The sequence below is a fragment of the Hippocampus zosterae genome, chromosome 16 (assembly GCF_025434085.1).
Source record: "Hippocampus zosterae strain Florida chromosome 16, ASM2543408v3, whole genome shotgun sequence".
Lineage (NCBI taxonomy): Eukaryota > Metazoa > Chordata > Actinopteri > Syngnathiformes > Syngnathidae > Hippocampus > Hippocampus zosterae.
In genome coordinates, this window is record NC_067466.1 from 12,259,159 (window position 1) to 12,280,825 (window position 21,667).

A 21,667-nucleotide genomic window follows, 5' to 3' on the forward strand; every position below is an offset into this window, starting at 1 on the left:
TTTTACAGCTCCGCGTACCACTTGAAATTGATTTCAATCAAAATTAGAGCAGCAGACTGGCCCCTATGTCCCCATTTTCATGGTTATTCCTCAAAATGATCATATTACATGGCATAGGCAAAAAAAATCATAATTTAGCATTGCTTATCCGTCATATATATATATTTGTTTCCAAATGAGGATCTTGGGGGGGGGGGGAGGGGGGGGGGGTGACGTTGGTGACATTTGGGAGGCCTAAACTAATCGTCTATAGGACAGAAAAATATATGGGTTGAAGACCACTGCTTTAAACCAACTTGACTGCTTTATTCCAAGCATTGTTCTTTGAGACTTTTTCTTACGTTCTTCCAGGGACGTACTTGCATTTAAGTTTGGCTCAAGGAATATTCGTTGACGGGGGCGAGGTGTGCGGCGGCCACATTATGTGAAATGTTTTTGTCGATAGGTGGGTGTTGGATTGTGGGCTAACCTGCCCTGATGCAAGGCAATTTCGGCGGAGAATGGAGCCGCCCTTTGGGAATCTTCCAAAATTCCCTCTGGCGTCCTGTTAAACAGATGGTGACGGGTTATTTTATCAAAATGTTCCAGAGTGAATTTTGGGGAAATGATGTTCCAGACTTGTAAAACACAATTTCAATAGGATACTGCAGCATGCAAAAAAAAAATTATATATATAATTATATATTCAGACATAATGAGGCACCTCACAAGGGAAATTAATAATAAATGGCAATTTCAGGATGCCCTTTTGTTTGGTCACTTTTACAATTCTTATCTGTAACCCGGAAAATTAAAACCAGGTATAAAGGTTGGCCATCACTCTTACCGATTGATTCAACAGTGTAATTACCCCCTCGCCCACTGTCATTTTATTTGATTAAGAACGTGTCTTTGCAATCTGCTGCCCACAGGACCGACATTCGCAGAATGCAAGGACATCCATGACAAGAGAGCCGTAAAGTCACATTGTTCTCAGTCAGTGTAAAATTCTAACCGGATCGCCCGCACTAAACGATATCTGACAGTCAACCATTAATGAAGATTGTTTATGTTGTTATGATTAGATGAGTGCGGGTGGTCATAAAGATGAGCATGTGGTCACAAATGTTTTCAGTTTTAATGAATACGCTGAGAAGGAGGCACTTTTAAAGCCCCACATAATAAAGAAGGCATTTTTAGTTAGGACCAGCCCATTTCACTTCCATCTGCAATTGTTACGATCCATTCCATTGACGACATTGCGATAATGAAGTCAAATTGCACAAATAGAGAAAAAGAACACATTGGCGGAAAACAAAAGAATAACTTGGCAAAGTTCCTAATGGGATTTTGTGTGCGATGGCTTGCTATTTTGCTGCCGTCTTTGCATTCACGTCGTGTCAGCCTGAAGGTGAGCGTCGGGGGCCGCGTGCGCACTCGAAGTGCCCTTGAGCAAACGACAGCCTCTAATTACGCCGATGAAGCGGTTTGGTTGACGTGACAGTGCTGGAGAAGTCCCCGAGGTGACTGGAAGATTCCAAACAGGAGCAACATTTGAATTAATTTCCTGGCTAAATGACGGGATAACAGCCTCACTGCTCCTTAGAGAAGATTCGACCCAACCAAGAACAACAAGATAAAATTAAAATACATAAACAAGTCTCTCTAACGGTGATGTGCCACTTCTTATCTCTCGTCGCATTAGAATTCGGGTCCCCGTGCTCGAGATGAAGCCCATACATCACCTTACGTCTTTTATACGGTGCTCTATAAAGTTTGCCGACGCGCTCACACAAATTGAATTCAATGAAGAATTCCATCTGGGAGCGGGCGGCTCCTGCGGCTATCAAAGCCCGGTCTCGTCGTGTACAAAGGCATGTTTTGCGGCCCTAACAGCCGTGACTTCAAAGCAAACCACAAAGATGTATTTTTCAAGGTCTAGGCGAGAGTTTCTAGTATGTCCTTAAAATGTGATGTCCAATGTCACCTTAAACAACCCTCGTCAATTTAAACTTCTCATGTGAGGATGCAAGAATTGCCTCCCAGAGTTACGCTTTGGAGGTATACTGCCATCCTCTCTCCAAGATGTTCTTTTTAAGAATGCTTTGCGGGTGCTCAATGGGGCTATAATCAGGAGAGAATGGGCTTTCCCTCACTTTAGACCTCAGCGGTTTATAAAAAGCCCCAATGAAACCGCTCATGGATCGCTATTCATGAATTCATGAATTATCTTTCCTGTTTGCTGGGCCTTCTCCGTCATGCCCTATGACGTCACCCCCCCCCCCCCAAAAAAAAACAACCCTCAGTAATCTGGAAGCCATTTTTTTATGCAAAAGCTGTACGACAACTTTGATGGTATTTAAGTTTTTCAGGATCTTCGATTGTGGCATAGTAACCGTTTGTACGATTAATTTAGACAATTAGACGTTTGACTCTCCTGCCATCCAACCTCATAGATCTTCATATTAAGGATGCGCCACAGGTTCTCAATTGGTTTGAAGTTGGGGGATGATGGTGACCACACCATTAATTTTTTACAGCCATGGCATCTTAAGTTTCAGCGTTACTTTCTGCGGCATGGGATGGTGTGTTGACTTGCATGCAGAAGGCAGTTGTTTTGATAACATGGCGGACAATTGTGATTTTAATTGACATCTTTGGGCAGCCATGGGGGGCCTGCCATCTCATTTGTGGTCAAAGCATCACCTCTTCCTGGCGTTGCAACATCATTGGCCGGCCAGTAACCATCACGATTCCGAACTCCTTCTATTTGGGCCTAGGGATGTTTGATTTGGGGGGGATTACATCAAGCCTGGTTTGAATATAGTTGAACAGATTCATAATTTCACAGAAAGCTAATGAATTGTATCTGTGAGATGAATTGAAAACAACAAAAATGACAAGAACAAAAGACTTGTGTTAAGACTGTGTTTCGCATAAAAGCTTCAAAACAACTACTCAGACAAAATGCGAAAAGAGCAAACGAATGGAAAGTAAACCTTATTGCAAGGACAGGTTGATAAACACTTTCATTCATTCATCTTCCGAGCCGCTTGATCCTCAGTAGGGTCGCGGGGGGTGCTGGAGCCTATCCCAGCTGTCTTCGGGCAGTAGGCGGGGGACACCCTGAATCGGTTGCCAGCCAATCGCAGGGCACACAGAGACGAACAACCATTCGCACTCACACTCACACCTAGGGACAATTTAGAGTGTTCAATCAGCCTGCCATGCATATTTTTGGAATGTGGGAGGAAACCGGAGCACCCGGAGAAAACCCACGCAGGCCCAGGGAGAACATGCAAACTCCACACAGGGAGGCCGGAGCTGGAATCGAACCCGGTACCTCTGCACTGTGAAGCCGACGTGCTAACCACTGGACTACCGGGCCGCCTGATAAACACTTGATGCCCTAAATTAAAAAGGTGCTATTGTAAAAAATGAAAAGCATCTACCGAGCTTGTACACTCTCGGTGCTTAATGGACCTCGCAGTAGAGCTCAGTCGGGTCGAGGCGATTGTCCACTTTATGGCCCGTGCGCCGCATCCTCGCTCTTTGCTGAGCCAGCACTTCTCAAGCTAGTTTGCCGCTAGGAAAAAAAGAAAAAGCCAAACTTTCTATTTAACAGGCAAATGAACAGTCAAGGTCGGTGACTTTTCGGGGACAAAAGAAAAGAGTGACACGAAATTGTCGCTGCGCAATCTGCAGAAATGCTTTCAAGTTAAAAGACGCTGACGGGACAACTTTGATGGGGGGGATGCTTGTGTCATTGCCTTGATGGTCACACGTGAGATTTGATCCTGAAAGCAAGCAACAGTCACAAATATTTTAATGACACTTTTATGCGATTAATTTGATGATCGATTAGATGTTGATTTATTGTTGCGCCTCACTAAATAACCCGGCATTGGCTCTGTCCCTTTAGGACCCAGCAATGGGTTCGCTATTTCAGCCCATTTAGGTTACTTTTACCTAAGGCTGTCACGAGTGAATATTTTTAGAATCAATTATTTTTTTGAATATTCCTTTGATTAATCGAACAAATGCACAGTTTTATTTTGCATCTAAGTGTGGTACAAAACCATTTTTCTCAATTAATGTGTATTAGCCAGTTGTTATGTGGTATTTTTTTCCATAATAAATCCCCCCCCCTCCCCGTTAATTTTGCAATAATCACACGAAAGGAGTTGTATTGTACTCGGCAAACTTACTGATCAGATTCAGTCACTAGTTCGACCACTGCTTTAAAGATGTTTTTTTTTTTTATTCTGAGGAAAGCTCCACGTGACATTGCAATTTAAAGCACGGATCATGTGATGGCAATGCCACTTGGACGTCCACTCTGAAGATATTCTGGGCACATCTACCTGATTTAAATCCCCAAAACCTGCCCAGGAACACCCAGAAGGGATTACAAATCCTGGAAAATTTTCCATGATCACCCCCCCCCCACGAAGCTCCCCGAGAATATGGGAGCGGAGAAGTGTGTCCGGAGGCATAATTTGCTTCTGCCTCATTTTACTCAACGAGATTTATGCATGTTATGCGTGAGAGAGAATTCTCCCATCATGCACTGTTTCTGCCAAGGCGAAATGACCGCGGCAAGTTCAAGGGTCATGGGGGGGGGTCTTGTTTTTCTGAACTCGACAATGAAGGCTGATTTGTGTCTTCCGGGACAATAGCTACTCAGAAAGGATTTGATGGGTTTTGCTGTGTAATTTGCCTTTAGGGCCCAACGAGGCTTCTTTCAGCTAATGAAGAACAACAGAGGCCATCAGATGGAGACAAGGAAGAAGATAAAGATGCAAATGATCACCACCATGCAAAGACAGACAAATAATTTAATTATATGCCCCTTTTTTGCCGCTGGATAACATGAAGAGTAGTAGTACTGCGAATGGCCGGCAACCAGTCCACAGTGTACTCCACCCTTTGGCCAAAGTCAACGTATAACATAACGTCAACTAAAGTATGTTATGAAGTTCATTTGTTCAACAGCAGAATTATACAAATTCTGTGGTCGGATGGGATTTTCATTCATTCATTCATCTTCCGTACCGCTTGATTCTCACTAGGGTCACGGGGGGTGCTGGAGCCCATCCCAGCCGTCTCCGGGCAGTAGGCGGGGGACACCCTGAATCGGTTGACAGCCAATCGCAGGGCAATTTTTCGTAATTTCTCAGGGAATCATTTATGACAAAATCAAAACCGCCAGAAGGAAATATTTGGTTGCCACAATGACGTTGAATGAAATGGTACTAAATGTGAGCCTTTTCACAACACTAAAATTACTATACTGTACTGAAATAACTGTATTATGACATTTAGGACATATTATTTCCACTTTCACAGCTCAATAATGGGATTTTTTTTTTTAATGAGCCTTAACAAACTTGATTTTTTTTTCTCATGTGTCTCCTGGGCAATGGCGCCTAACCGGGCAGCCAATCTCACTAAAACATGGCTCAAATCCTTTCCCTTGTCATGTTTCTGCTTTTGTGTGTCAGGTGGCAGAGGTGGGCTTTCCCTTTGGTATGCGCACCTGCTGCACATCTCAATTAGCCATGTATTTAAGGACTGTCAACCCATCAAGCCTTTGTCGGATTATTCTTCATCTTGCTCATGACTTTGTCTCTAAGTGTTGAATTCTCTAGACGTTCTTTCCGAATCGTGCCACATAGTTCCTCGTATTGTTTTTGCATTTCGATCGTATTTTTTGTGTGTGAATATAGTCTCTGTTTTGTGTCTGTCGCCTTTTCGCTTAGTTCTTGTCATTTTACGAGAAGTTTTATTTACGTTATACTTTGCTTTTGGTTTAACTCATTTTTCCTTGTTTTTGTAACCAGCGTTATTGGTTGTATTTTGTTTGGTCTTTTGCATTTTTGATGATTTCTATCATCAACTATTTTTGTTCAAACCCTTCTGAGTCCATGTTTCGAGAGTCCGATTTTGTTACGGAACCGTTACATCCCTGCTCCCCATTTTACATTCGTTTGGATGAGCCACGTGTCCACTCAGTTAGGCCGCATATTTATCTTATGTCTGTTTAACAGAGCAGCAGTACAGCCAAGAGGATTTTTGCCTCCGTGCTCCCATTGCTCAGACCTGTGGAAAAGTGAAATACATCGAATGTGGCAACGGTGTACACTAGAAAAAAGACATTGTTCTCAGCCAGTCGTCAGGAAAGGAGAGGTTGGGGGGGGGGAGAAAATAAGACAAAGACGGAACATTGAAAGAAAATAATAATAAAAGAATGCAGGAGCACAGTAGCTCTTGCCGCAGGAGGGGAAAAAAAAGGCAAATGGGCAGATAGAGAAAGGATGGACAGAAATAGACAGAGGCCTGGAGCGGTGGAAATAGCACGGTCCACTCTCGCTGTTGTTGAAAGGGAGACAAAGGGAAGTGGAGAGAGAGTCATGGATGAGAGTTCGTAAGAGATAAGGCTGAAGGGCAGATGACAACCAGTAGTAGGAGCAGGAGGATACTGCAGAAAGCAACAAATGGTGGTCACCGCCGACCTTCCTGCGTAACAGTTTGATTTCCTGCTGTGGGCCCTCGTTGGTGATTGAAGCACACAAAATGTGACCCAAAGTTTCGAGGAAAACACGTCGAACAAATGTCCGAGTCGAGGCAGGTTGAGCCAGAATTATTCAACGCACTTGACTACCTCACTACTGGTCAAAATGGTCAGATTTAGGAGAGAGGAGAAGTGGATGAGAGGATAAAAAGGTAATAAAGATGACGGAATAGAGCTGGATGACTAAAGAGAGAATACCAGTGGTTGTTGTTTGGTGAAAATGTTTGTCCTTGACCCACAGACCTCATAGAGGATCTCAAAGGCTTCCGCCACATCTGGTCAAGGTTTATTTTTAACACGAAAGCATGAAATTCATATCGGACATAATTGAGGTGCATGGCATGACTTGAACTGGAGCGCAATGTTCAATTTCCAGTCCTCATGCGCACCGGCGCACCGATTATGCGCAACCCTGACAATAGGATAAAAATGTAATTTCGACGATAGAATAGTAACGGTAAAAATGGAAATCTTGAAAACTGAGCAGGAATGGAACCCATTTAACCATGCTAAAATTGTAATCTTTTGATATTTGTATTTATTACAAGCAGAATTGACAGCACCTCCCATTCTCCACCGCCCCCCAAATCAAATGCATTTTTAATGACTATAAAAAAATTAAATGATCAAGCTCTGATCACTGTGCTGCACTGCACTGTGTGTTTGCCTTGGCTATAGATGGTGCATCTTTACCAAGGCCAATCATAGCCATGGATGTTTCCAAACACTTGAAATCAATTGCACAAAAGCAATATCGTATTGTACCTCTTAAGCCCCAATGATGTACCATTTTCCCCCCATGAAAGCATTTGAAGGAGGGAGGAGAGTCTATGACATATCCCACTTCATGTGTGTGAAGAATGGGGTGACTGCAAAGTTCTGATTTACGACTGATTGGTCTGAACCTAAAGTGGTCATAAATCAGCAACTATCTGCCTGATAGCGGCTCCCAACAAGCCCCAGCAAATGAGATGTTCCGAATCGGCCATGCAACCAGCGATCCATTCTTTAAAGGAGAGACAGGAAGCTCTCAGAAGAACACCTCCATGCTTCAAACACTCCGCAAGAAAATATAAAAGATGGGAAGAGAGAAAAAAAACACTCTGGCAGAAGCAAATATGGAACAGGAAGGTGAGACCTACAAAGCAAGAAATAACATTTTCGTAGAAAAACTCCCACTCGTAAATTGTTATCCAAAACACATTATCAGGATGTCACAGAGCCAACATTTTGTGCGTGCGTGCATGTGTGTCTTGATCCTTTGTTGCTCCACTTCTGCGCACATCATCTTTCGAGCTCATCTTTTAAATGTTAACCCTTCTCAGAGATCAGAGTGTGCCATTTTAATGTGTTACGTGAAGTGAGGAGCATACTTAATGAATGCATGCCAGTCAGGCTCGTGTGCGGTGAAGAGACATGAACATCATTGGATTGCCATTAACGAGAATTCTCCGCATTGGAATGAGCAGAAAAATGAGGTTGCATGTATGAAGGTTTGAATCCTTGATACTATTAATTGTATTTTTTTTTTAATATTAAGACTAATGGAAGTGTTTATGTCCAAATAACCGAACATGACAAGAACCCCGCTTCAAGGGACTTTTGCCTATGTCACCTTTACAAGTGAGAATTACAATGGAATCCTCATCATAAAAAGCGTGAAACAAGGCTCCGAAAGGAAACAGCGCTGGCGCTCTACCAATAAATAACTTTTTTGAATGTAATGTACGAAAAGGTGGAAGGGTTTGCGTGCTTTATTTGGATTCAGAGGATGCACCGATAAAACGTAAATACAGCTTGTCACTCGTTTGGGGGAAAAAAAAGAGCTGCTAAAGGGTTGGGGAAGTCACTAAATATCTAAGTGCCAACTGTCTTCATTTTTATGGCAAGCGGAAGTTTTGAAAAATGTTTGCAAGCCTTCACTAACCCTATAAAACGACACAGAGGGGCTAATCTGGCCTTCAGTTTGACATCCGTGCACGATGCCAACCATAAAACAAATCAATCGATACATCCGACAGGTTCGAATCAAAGTTGAGCATTATTATCTTCCAATAAGGCTCTCAAATTGAATTTTGGCAGCGTACCTAATGTTTTGTCCGGCATGTGCTTGTCAGGGGAAATGGAAGTGGAGAAGAGGTGCGATGAAGAAAGGTGACAGACAGTTGCTGTTATTGAGTGAAATGACAAAGTGTGACCTGCAAAAGACTTGTGTCCTTTCTATGCACCGCGCTGATGCTTCGAAACATCTACAGTCCCCACATACACAAACTGGGGGCTCTCATCAAAATGAATGGCAAGTGCTCTTCAAGGTCATTATAATACGAGACAACTCCATCATTACCCTGATCTCACCGTAATGCGGCAAAGAGAAAACCTCGATAATTAACGGGGACTGCTGCGTCCGAATGTCAGCCTGGATGCATTTTAATTGGTTAAATGGCTTCCTGAGGTGATTGATGCTGATAATCGTCATATTCAGTTTGCCTCCCGGCGCACTGCGAGCCAGCACATGCATGCAAAAATGGATCTGCAAAGCTGAGCATTGGACACATGAAGTGCAGCAATCCCCTCAGACGTTTGGCAGGGTTAATCTTGTTGGGCGTGAGTGTGTGTGGCAGTATGCACCGTTCCGATCGTATCCGAATGTGTTTGTGTAGCTTCTCAGCCCAGTAAATCATCCTGCGGTTGCTTTGTACAGCAAGCGTGCGTGCGTGTAAGCAGCACATCATAACGTTGGCAAACAAGCAGCAACGCCGTGCGCGAGTCGGGTTAGCCATCCGCACGGTTCTCGGCACTCAATAATTCATTACGCAGCGAATAACAAACAGCCGCCGAGACGGGACGATAGCGGATAGACGTCGACGACAAATCATCGTCTCGGGGCGACAGAAGACAGTCGGGCCGCCACAAAACTCTTCATCTTGAAATGATTAAACGTGACAGGGAGGATGCCATCTCCTTTCAAAACTCTTATAGGGATACTCTGTTTTTACGTTTTGTAACCAGATCTTGCTTCAAAAGTGTCTGCGGGCCTTGGCTCAAAGTGTCAAAAAGTGTATCAGACTTTGATTCGTTCCGTCAGTGAGCCTCTTACCCAATTTATTTATAGTAGAATGTTGTGATGAGGGGTTAAGTAGGTTTATAAAAGTGTCCATACTATAGGTAGTGTAACATTCGTGTTACTGTATCTGCTTTGCTTGGGTGACCGAAACCATCCGGGGTTTATTTTAGAGTCTAAATTGGTGTGAATTTCAGTGTGGATGGCTGTTAGTCAATAAAATTAGCTGGCCATCAGTTCAGAGCGGACCCCGCCTCTCACCCCTACAGACTGCTGGGATAGGTTCCAGCTTTCCCATCAATGAGGTAGACGGCGAAGTCTCTCTGATTCATTCATCCACTTTGCACGCTAAATGCTGCTCAAGTCAAAATCGCAGTTAAGCAGATAAAGTTGGACTGACTTTTAGGTTCAGGTTGCAGCCTTGTGTGCTTTGCTGTGTAAACCATCAGTTTAGGCTGAATCCATATCTGCTCGATCCAAATCATATTTTTCCTTGTCTGGGTTTTTTTCCACCTTTTAATCTATCAGCAAGATGTGAATATGAGTTCGCCTTCATTGAGCGGATGCGATAGTAGGGGCACAATGTACAACATCGAGTAAATGAAATGTCAGCTTTTTATCCATTTCCCAGTAAACGTAAGAGCAAATTTTCTTCCGAGGTCGTTTGATTTGTGGGACGACTTGGGCTCCCCATGCCATGTGAATGCCTTTTATGTACAGAAGCCAAAAAGGCAGCAGAATTCCACTTTTTACAAGTAGAGTAAAAGACGGTGATTCTAAAACTTCATACGCCTGTTCCGGCATTATGTTCTGTCGATGTTTTACAGCCAGAGTAAAAGGGGCTATTGGCACTAAAACAGCAGTTTGAATATTTAGAACTTTAAAAATGGAACTGAGAGATATTATTATTCTGATGTTTGATATTTAGGCCAGCACTGTAAAGTTGTGTTAGGGTGTTAGGTTTATTGAAGACTTGGAGACTAAATTATCCAGAGGCGTGAAAATAAGCGTGAGTGGCTGTTATGGGTTTATTATGTGTAGAGGCTAAGAAAAAAAGTTAACCGTATGGAACAAGTCGACCAATTTTGCATTTCCTGCACCGTCGTAAATACTCACACACACTATATTGTCTGTACAGTGTCCTTGGGTGGCATGAAAGGCACTTTTAAATAAAATGCATGATCATTATTATTATTATTATTATTATTACACGTTTCCAAGCCACATAAATGTCCATTCGACAGTATCTATTCGTAGCCTCTATTGGCTGAAAGTTCATCCTGGGCTCAATGAGATTTTTCATGTTAGGGGAACGTCTCATCGGGTGACGCCACGGTGATTGCATCTTTTGCATAGCTGAGGTGGGGAGCGAAACCACCCGAGTGGTTGATGATATGATGAAATAATGAGTAGCGTAGTGGATAGGATAATGGATTTGAAAAAGATTCCATAGTAACAGATCAAACGATGTGCCATATAATTGGCTGGATGGGCACCAGCTCACATGCAACCCTAATACGGACAAGTGCCAAAGAAATGGATCAATGGATAAACATTTGAAATTTCCTCACAGTCAGTTTAGGAAATTCAGTCAAATGCCCATTCCACGGCCCGGTAGTCCAGTGGTTAGCACGTCGGCTTCACAGTGCGGAGGTGCCGGGTTCGATTCCAGCTCCGGCCTCCCTGTGTGGAGTTTGCATGTTCTCCCCGGGCCTGCGTGGGTTTTCTCCGGGTGCTCCGGTTTCCTCACACTTTCCAAAAACATGCATGGCAGGCTGATTGGACGCTCTAAATTGTCCCTAGGTGTGAGTGTGGGCGTGGATGGTTGTTCGTTTTCTGTGTGCCCTGCGATTGGCTCGCACTTCAGGGTGTCCCCCGCCTACTGCCCGAAGACGGCTGGTATAGGCTCCAGCACCCCCCACGACCCTAGTGAGGATCAAGCGGTTCGGAAAATGGATGGATGGATGCCCATTCCAATGGAAAACCATCGGTCATGTCAGGAATCAGAAACGTGATTTCTCCCAAGACGCTTGTCTAAACACTAAGACACTAAAGGATGTCCATCCATGATGAAAACAAATACATTAAAAGCCATTGCTAGCACTCTGAATCCGAAAAAAGCCATTATAAATTTCCATGAGCCATCAACATGACTGGTTCCAGCCATTTCCTTTGGAGATAATTTCCCCTGGAGTTAATTTCCTCCGGAGTTGCCACATTAGTGCCCCTCGGTTTGTTCAGGGACATAAAGACGTGCAAATGAAACGCTGCTGATATGTTCATGCACCGCGAAGCTATAACCCACTGTGGAATGAACACACACGGCCACATGTCGGTTCAAGCTGTGGGATACTGCTGCGTGAGTGACAATGTGGGAATCTAATGAGGAAATCGGAGTGATTTGAGACGTGCTCGAACCGGGTGGGGGCGGGGGCCGCTCATCTTGAAGTTGGAGTACTAATGTACTGAGGACTGACCAGCTGTTTCATCAGGCAAAAGTTTGGCTGTTTAAAAAGTTTCGAGACACACTGAGAACACCCGTGGGAGCGAGTTCTATACGACGGCTTGATGCTCAGCAGACAACCCAAATAAGGATTTTGATGGTTATGTTCTTGTACCACATGTTTCTTCCGACTTCTCCGCGCTTGCTCATTTGTGCCTCTTGCGGCCCAAGAGAGCATTTGAGCCCAACCTGCCGTGCAATTCTGAAAACAAATAAAACCTCAGAAGAACTATTACAAAATTCCCCTAAAACATTGCGCCCATATACGCTCATAATAAATCATAAAAGCATTTTCTTCAATTGCCGGTCAGAAATTTTGTATGTCCCCCCGAAGGACCATTGATAGAAAAAGTGTGTTCTCATATCAGAATCAGAATCAGAATCATCTTTATTGGCCAAGTATGTACAACACACAAGGAATTTGTCTCCGGTATAACACGCTGCAGTAGTATCATCGTAAACAACAAAATCATTGAACCATTTTAGAGTAACCAGTAGTTTTGTAGTACCATTTTGTGGTGCAAGAAGAGTGACTACGTCAGTGACTGTTTAAGGAGTTAATGGTTAGAGGGAAGAAGCTGTTTAAGTGTCTACTGGATTTGGTGCGCATGGATCTGCAGCGTCTGCCTGAGGGGAGTGGCTGAAAAAGGTGGTGGGCAGGGTGCGGGGGATCCAGGAGGATTTTCCGTGCCCTTGTCTTGATTCTTGCAGTGTGCAAGTCCTCAAGAGTGGGTAGGGCGGTGCCAACGATTTTTTCTGCCGTCCTAACTGTCCGTTGAAGTCGGATTTTGTCCTTTTTTTGTGGCGGCCCCACAAATGCTAAATTGGTACTGTATCAAGCCTGGTACATCTAGAACTACTTTTAACATCTTAACTTTTTTACATGTGAAAGACCTCACACCGGATGAGGAAAAAAAATTGACACGGCTGTTCTTAATGTTCTTATCATGAGTAGTGTCCTCGAGACGACCAACAGCACCCCACACAATTAAAACCATATCTCCACTTACAATCACGGGTTTGCCATAGAACCAAGACTGACCAAGATTTGACAAAGTAAACCTTGAATAAGTTTCACATTTATAAATATTCCCGAAAGATAATCATTCAGGAATTTCGAGGAGAGCTATCCAACACTTCAGCATTTGATGACTTTATTCGAAAAGGGAAAACCTGAATGATTATCGGGACGTGTGCACCCTCCTTTAGTCACATGATTCCTGAACCTGCTCTACTTGAAAGAAAGAGTGCCTTGAGAGTGATTGCCTTTTGCTAGGTTCAAATAGCTTCCAAATAAACAAATCCACTGAGCGTATGCTACACAGTGGATGAGCGCCAAGTGAACTGTGCACCGTATATAATTTTGTGCTTCCATCCAGACCAGAGGATCAAATTAAAAAATGGCCGTGATACAGGGTCGTACGGTTGATAAAACCTTGTTACCACGATTTCTCTCCCCACATTATTGCCACGTGGAGCACACTTGTAAATAACAATGTTGACTTATAATATGTTACTTTCCCACATCTGTCAACTTGTACGTTTTTCCCGTATTTTATGCGTTTATCATTTCAAATCATGTACGGCGAATTACAACTTTTATACGGGAAAAAAACTAAACAAAACAATTGCGAACCGATCTCACAAAGACCATTTTGGCTCCAATCCAGATCGTCTCACCTGCTGGTATCAACGACAATGCCGTCGTCGATCTATTACCACGGCAAACCAGCAAAAGTAATCCTCAATTGGATATATTTTTTCATTGCTGCGTACGGTCGGATTGATAAAGCATGATGTGCGCATTTTTGTTGTACAGACAACAAATAAAATGTTTTTATTGCTTTGTAAGGGAAATCGTAATCATTTATAAGGGCAGCTATTAGCCGAGGTTGACAGGTATGCTCTCCGTTGTCTTTATGTACACACATCGGTACAACTTTTAAAAACGTTGTGTTCTAGATATTTTCCTGACTTCAGTTACATATGGTATATATTTTTCTTCCGCGGTATTGATTATTGCACCGTCGTATCAGTTGGCAAAGTAAAAGTACCCCGACTTCGAAGAAAGTATCGATGATGCGTCACATGGTGTTTTATAGAAAAGTATATAATGCATGTTAAATACGTTGATGCTTATTGATCTGAAATCCAAACAACACCACTTTTGTGGCATTCAACTTTTGGAGGTTTGAAGTACTTCGTCAGTACTGCTCCAAAGTTATTTTTCTCATTTAAATGTCTTCTCTTGCATCAAAATTTTGAGTAGTATTGCTGCATATGTGGCTCAAGCACGGAAAGAAGAAGCCTCAGTCATTACAGCAGCGCGTCACACTTGGACGCCCCTCTTGTAACAACCTCACTTCGGACCCCGACAGGGGAAGCGAATCGACCAACTTAGAGAGAATAGAGAGTCAATAGTCAAAAGATTAGTAGAAAACGGGTTGATGGATGGCGGGCACAGGAGCTTGTCACCTAGGGCTTAAGGGGGAAGCTTGTTGTTGATTTTTACTCCCCTTCCCTCCGCCTCCAGATCTCTGCGGCTGCACGTATCCTCCAGGGTGCGGGGATTATGGGAATCTACACTACCTAGCTACACTAAGCTTCCAGGGGAGAAGGTCAAGAGGAGCCAAGACAAAAACAATCTTCTCTCCTTATGACCTATTTAGCTTGTACCATTTTTTTTGCATCTCTGTCGGGCAAGGCCGAATTTCATGTAGCCGCACCTTCACATGCCACTGCAGTGACCTTGTATGTGAAAATCGATGAAAAACATCAATACAAATGCAAGCTAATATTAGAGAGTATGTAATATAAGCTAATTGCAGCACCTGAAAAAAAAAACGGACGTCATTTTTTAAAAACTCCTTTCTTTCCTTCAGTCTGACTCTCAGTCTGAGTTCTTATAGTTCCAATCTTGCTTTTAATTGCCTAACCTTTTGTTTTTATTCATTTATAACCTACCAGACAATACTGAATCCTTGGACATTACAACCCTCGTCAATTATCGGAGAACATTACAAGACTTGGGTGGCTGGAGCAAGCAGTGTTATTGTAATAGCTTTGTTTCGTTGTCATTATTAGTTTTGGGCTGAAAAAATTCAACCATTAAAGCCATTTGAGAATGATTTGGGCTGGTTTCCGAGGGTCCTTCTAAGACATATTATGTCGTTGTGATTTTCTCTAATTGCGACCAGATCGGAACCACGTACAGAGGCGTCCGACTTGTGTTCAAATTCGGACATCAGAGCTCTGTCGAGAAACCCCCAAATTTGAATTACCCGATCCCAGTTTGAGAAAAATGTGAAAAATCACCATTGCTAGTGGTCGAAGCATGAGAATGAACTTTGAGAAGTGCCATAAAACACAAAACGCAATCAAATTCTTCCCCAGCATCATGGGATGTTTTATTTTTTTCAATTCTCGTGCGTCCAACTTATATACTCATTATTGTATCTCACCGGATTAGCGTAATCACCACCTGAGTTATTTTTATATTCAGAACACAGTTAGCAGTTTTATTTGGATTACATTCAAATTTTGTACACGTATAACTGGACTTGAGCTCGCCACAGACGCCCAAAATGTTAACGCTGTCTGGACTTTTGATGAATTGTGATCCTCATCGATCCACTGTCAAGCAAGAGAACTTAGAGTTTATTTACCCTTATAACCAGAATGGAACCTGATTTTGTTTTAGAGAACAAATCTCATGGTGAATCTACATATACAGTGTCACAAACAATGGAAGGATGCCTGGTGGGTTATACTATCGTCTTTTACGACCAACCGTGAGAGTTAGCTCTGGCAGAGACAGCCTGTTGCATTGTGTTTCTAATTGGATTGTAAAAACCGCACGGTTCTACTGCTGCATGAGATCTTTTTTAAACCCCTAAACAGGTTAGCAAATGTAGTTCCTTGCCCTATAAAGCATCACAGTGATGCTAGTAATGGTTCCGCAGCAGTAAAACTTGGATTAATGACACGAGTAGTCGCGGTGTTGTGAGGATAATAATCGCTCTTGTTTTAGCAGTGCCGCAGAATTCCGTAGCCACCGCAACCGTAGCATTAGCGAGAAGAGCGATCTAACCCTCGCTCTGCTTCGTAGCCTGAATAATGCAGAGTTGCCGTGTGGTGCGTTAAACTCCCCTGCTGAGATGAGTACAGGGTAGCAGCTGTACCTATCAAGACTCTCTTCAGAGCTGTCACGGCCTGTCTGCTCCTCAGCTAATCACTTGCTACAGGCCTGCAGCGTGGGACCGCCACTGCTAATGTCGTCAGCTCCTTGGGCCAGGGAGAGATCACACGAATCTGGGTTTCGTCACTTGCCAACATGACAAGACTAGGAATTTCCTTGATCAACCAAGGGCGAAATGAACAATTAATCAATTAAAATGCCCCGCCCCCTCACTATATCGCGGTTCATTGTTGGCGGAATAGCGCAGATTTTTAAGCGATCATTTTTGAGGGTTTTTACAAAATACAAGCAAGTCAGAATTTAGTGGTGCACTAAATAGTGGTTAGTGCAGAATCACGTCGCGCCTCGACATGCCGGGCAGAAAACTTCCCTCAGGAATATTCATGCTCTCCAGCAGTTGGAATACAGCCTGCGTCTCTCATGTCAACTGGCAGACTAAAAAATGTTTTGGGCGGGTGAAGGAATGGTTTGTTGTTGGTATCCACTGGTTCAGCACTGTCAGCCCCCGCGGTGAACACGGCTGAACCGACTGTCAGCGGAGATGATAAATTATAAGTCAGACCGGCCGTGCAGCACATTGATGAATACGCGTGTCTGCCCTCTTGGGGTTGAGCGGCATTTTGAACAGTCACACACATTGTGAGAGAGGGAGCAGATAACAAACGCAAGGGGATTGACAAAGATAATGGAGGTCCCGAATAAAGCTGAAAGGTATAAAACTCGGAATGATTAAGGATCGACTCTGCGTCTCTCTCTCTCTCTCCAAAACGCCTTCCCTGACTTTTCCTTAAGCATATCTACTTCAGCTACCTGGAAAATAATAGAAGATCTTGCGGAACAAAAGTCTGAGCTTTTCGACAGTATCTGCACTTCTCAACAAATCCAAACAATCCAACAGTTGAAATGCAAATTGATTTTATGATTTAACAAAAACATATTCAGTCATAGGCGGCCCGGTAGTCCAGTGGTTAGCACGTCGGCTTCACAGTGCAGAGGTACCGGGTTCGATTCCAGCTCCGGCCTCCCTGTGAAACAAACTCCAGCATGTTCTCCCCGGGCCTACGTGGGTTTTCTCCGGGTGCTCCGGTTTCCTCCCACATTCCAAAAACATGCATGGCAGGCTGATTGAACACTCTAAATTGTCCCTAGGTGTGAGTGTGAGTGCAAATGGTTGTTCGTTTCTGTGTGCCCTGCGATTGGCTGGCAACCGATTCAGGGTGTCCCCCGCCTACTGCCCGGAGACAGCTGGGATAGGCTCCAGCACCCCCCGCGACCCTAGTGAGGATCAAGCGGCTCGGAAGATGAATGAATGAATATTCAGTCATTGCTTGCTGTCTTGAATCAAGGGTTCCGGTTTTTTGGGGGTCATCAATTGTCGGAATAAAACACCCGCAATCAATTGTATTGACCATCAAGCAGGCACACCATTTCTCAGCAAAGGTTTCTTGCTCTTGCTGTAAAAGATCCATATCCTGTATACTGTGTTATCTCGAGGCGGTATGTACAGTATATATGTAAGGCCTGGGTTTCAGGGAGAAAAGTTCAGCTTCTTCTATCAGGCCATTCAGGAGCCAACTGGTAGACAAACTAGCTCAAAATGTGACTGATGTAGAAATGAAGGTGAACAGATGAATGAAGACGTCCAAGCACGCAGACAAAAACATGATTAAGGGGAAGGCGGGTTGCAAAATAGAGCACTGAAGGATCTCAAAACAACCGTCTCCCTGCATACTGAGATGTGGCTTGGGAAGCAGCGACGTGGAGTTTAAGACGTATGACTGACAGAAACCAAACGAGAATGCACAGGAACAAGACGAATAGAGCACAGCACGTTCTGTTAAAGGCTAGGGGACAGCTGAAGGAGTTCTAATCAACAACCCCTGTCCTACATCCACAGTCGTGAATACATCGTTACAGAAAAGATGTGGTATTCAAATACACCGTTTTATGTCGGAACATAAATTAGCTCTCAGAAGCGTGTGTATCTGCCCAGACATCTGAAGAACCAAGCACCAAAATAATGTCCTCCTTTTTTTTGATCTGTAAAACGTCCCCCCCCCCCCCCATGAATATGAAAGAGCAGCACCCCTTCATTACATTTGCTAAAAGTAGCAGAAACATCCCCCACTCGTCGTGCAATCCGAAATGACTTTGCGGAGCGAGAACGGAATAGGAATTGGAAATGTGGATAGCTGCTGCAAAAAACTGCCAAATGTTTTAACATGGGTGTTGTCAGGTTTGGGGGGGCCACAGTGGTTGTTGTTAAAAGCTAATCGAATGTAAAGGATAATGAAAGCTACAACCAGTGACGAACAGGCTGCTCGTTTCTTGTCGAATTTTCCTTTTGATCATAATCCTTCCTAGAACTAGACCTGATTTATGATAGCCACGATAGCAATTTGTTTTAGCAAATTTGGTGCCGATTGGTGAGACTGCTGTCTGGCCAGAATTTTTTCTAACTTTCCCATTGATGCCTCTTTATAGGTTGGGGGGTGACGTGTTCTGGAACCCTAAAATGTATACACATTCACCCAGAAATGCTTTCAGAAGCTTCTAATTTAAGCAATCCTAAATATTTTCACGGAAGTGAGTTACTTAAGGTATTTTTGCTTTTCGTAGCCGGCAGAAGTCATCATCCCCGATGAAAAGTGTGGGTTTAACACTCATTTGACTGTAATTGGGAATGTAATGCGTGAAACACTCGCTAACAACTTCAAAAAGACGGTCTGCTAATAAATTAGGGCATTGTTCCCCAGATCGATAAATCCCCTCCGTGACAAATTGACAGGATATTAAAAACTTGTACATAGGCATCACCCGTCTGACATATTCATGATAGCCGATATTTAAGGGCGTCATAAATTATTCCTCGGGGGTGGGGGTTAGTGGATGTGGATTATTGTGTCACGTCATTAACTCTTACGGGCCGGTTAAGGTTGCGGCACTGTCTTCACGGTCAGTTGTCTTAGTCCTCTGCCAAAAAGTGGAAGGATGCCAACAGAGGAGCCGCAGCCAGAAGGAATTGCTAGAAAGCTAAAAGAAGCCCATGCTGAACACAAAACAATGCAATTTCTATGGAGAAATATAATACATTGTAACTCTTACATTTCTCTGCCCTTCAGCCTTGTCCTTCCCAAAAGGACTGAAGTTGTTTCAGGTTCTGTAGGACCAGATCGAGCTGAACCTAACCGGCCATTAAGAACCTGGTCCAACCCAAAATTAGCAAACTTTTTGACTTTCAACCCATATAAATGTATGTAACAAAGTATCATCACCTTATGCGATCACATATACACAACAAATTGTTATGTAACTAGCAGAAGCCAGTAAATGATTGTTTCCAATTTTATTTTAAAATAGGAATTGGTAACACAAAATGCTTGCAATATCTCATAAATCAGTGTTGTTAAAACAATTTGCAATAAATATGTAGTCAACGCACATGATTGCCTTCGCGGGCCACGTAAAATGATGTTGCGGGTCAGATCTGGCCCCTGGGCCTTGAGTTTCACATCTTAGAGTTCGACCATATAACCAGATATAACATGAACGGATCAAACTTGAGTATGGATATACAGACCCAGAACTGTTTCTAAAGCCAAGTTTCAGCCGAAAAGGACCAGTTGGACTATACAGAATCAGGTCCAACCCAAATGGGGCAGACATGTGCAACAAAGACGCAGAACCCACTGGATGACTTACGGTAGAAGACGTATTCTGTGTAGCTGGACCAGAACTTGTCCTCCGTGTGCTGGCTGAGAAACGAGGCGGTGACGGACGAGTTGCACGCCACCATGTGGAATCCGCACTCTGACAGCATGTCGAAGGCCCTCTCAAGGTGTCTGAACTTGAGATAGAAACGGGATGTGTAGCGATCCGGGGTCCGGTTCGGATCCCGGCTCTCGTTCAGGGTCTCCCCAAAGACCTCCTTGGCCAGGGCCACTCGGCCGCAGATGAGGATGCGGGGCACGCGACGGAACTTGGCGTCGCTCTGTGCCTCACGGGCCACGGTGCACGACCCCCGGTAGCCCACCGTGACGAAGCCGCTCTTCCTATCCGCGGGGACGAGCGAGGGCGGCGGGCAGTGGCGCGGCTCGCTTCCCTGGGAGCCGTCCTCGTAATCACTGTGGAACAAGTCATCCGGGCTTTGCTTCCCCTCATCCGGACTGAGAAGCTTCACCAAGTCGGGCAGCTGGAAGTACTCCGCTTCTTTGCGGAGCCGACCTTTCTCCGGGAAGTGGTCAGGGAGGACGACCTGCTTGTCCCGCAGGTAGTCCAACACGTAGCGGAAGAGGAAACCGTCGCGGTCGATGAAGTAGCGACCTTTTGGGTCTCGGGCTAAGTCGTTGGAGGCGTCCTTTTTGGAGAACAACTTGGCGAGGAGAGAACTCGGGCTGCTCACCAGTGTACAATAGCGCGTGTAGTACACCTGGCCGCCCACGTTGAGCTCCAGGACGTCAGGAACACTATTCTGGACCGACACCTGCTCTTTGGGGTTAGTCCTGCAGTTTCCGCTCAACGCCATTGTACTGAAAAAGCCCAGATAACGCTGCTCACTTTTATATTACACGATCAGAATGTTGTGAAAGAAATCACACGAGTGAGTGGCAAAAGTTCCATGAAAACGCTCCTCTATCATCGATCCATAGTTGAATTGAAGACACTTATATATGCCTCATAAAGAGGATATTAACCGCTTCTGTCGGCTCCATCCCAAACACGACATAAAAAGAGGAATCCAGGTGCAAACAGAAAATGCGCACAAAACAGTAAGAACCCAGTCCAGAATCGTACAAGGAAACTCCTCATAAAAACTTAAGGTCCAAACAGGAGTCTAAAACGTTCTGCTCGCTCGTGCTGAACGAAGATGAACAGGAGGTAAAAGTCATCAATAGATCAATGACATCCCTGCGCTGTCTCATTTCAGAAAAAAATGTATTTTTGCACGCAAAAAGGTGCGTGAAGGAGAGGAATGCAAGCCAAGCGTGCGTCTACCAGAGAGCTGTCTATGGTACTGACCCAGCCCCCCCACTTTCATCTCCACTCCCACCGCCCCTCGTGCACAGAGCAGGTTGGTGTCTTCACTCCCTTGGTTGTGTGTGTGTGTGTGTGTGTGTGTGTATCCCACTGTAGGACTCACAATGCTGAAATTTTTTTTAACACTATCCCCATAATAGACAAATAATGACAGAAAATGGCTCCAGAAAGCAGCACAGTAATTTCATGCATGGGGAGGGGAAAAAAGCGCTGAGGAGTTTGTGCTTTTGTAAAGTAAGCAGCAGCGCCACCTTCTGTGCGTAAATAAAAGCTTTTTTTTGTCCCTTGCGTGTCAAAGCTGTTAAGATGCATTAA

General features: G+C 44.1%; 1 protein-coding gene across 1 annotated transcript in view; it reads right to left on the reverse strand.

The window, feature by feature from the left end:
• kctd16b (potassium channel tetramerization domain containing 16b) overlaps window positions 1-21,440 on the reverse strand; it is a 61,243-nt gene extending 39,803 nt beyond the window's left edge. Inside the window, exon 1 of the mRNA XM_052046622.1 lies at window positions 20,018-21,440. Coding sequence (XP_051902582.1) covers window positions 20,018-20,840 — 823 coding nt within the window. The 5' untranslated portion in view covers window positions 20,841-21,440. The remainder of the gene's footprint in view (window positions 1-20,017) is intronic.
• Window positions 21,441-21,667: the final 227 nt, after the last annotated feature.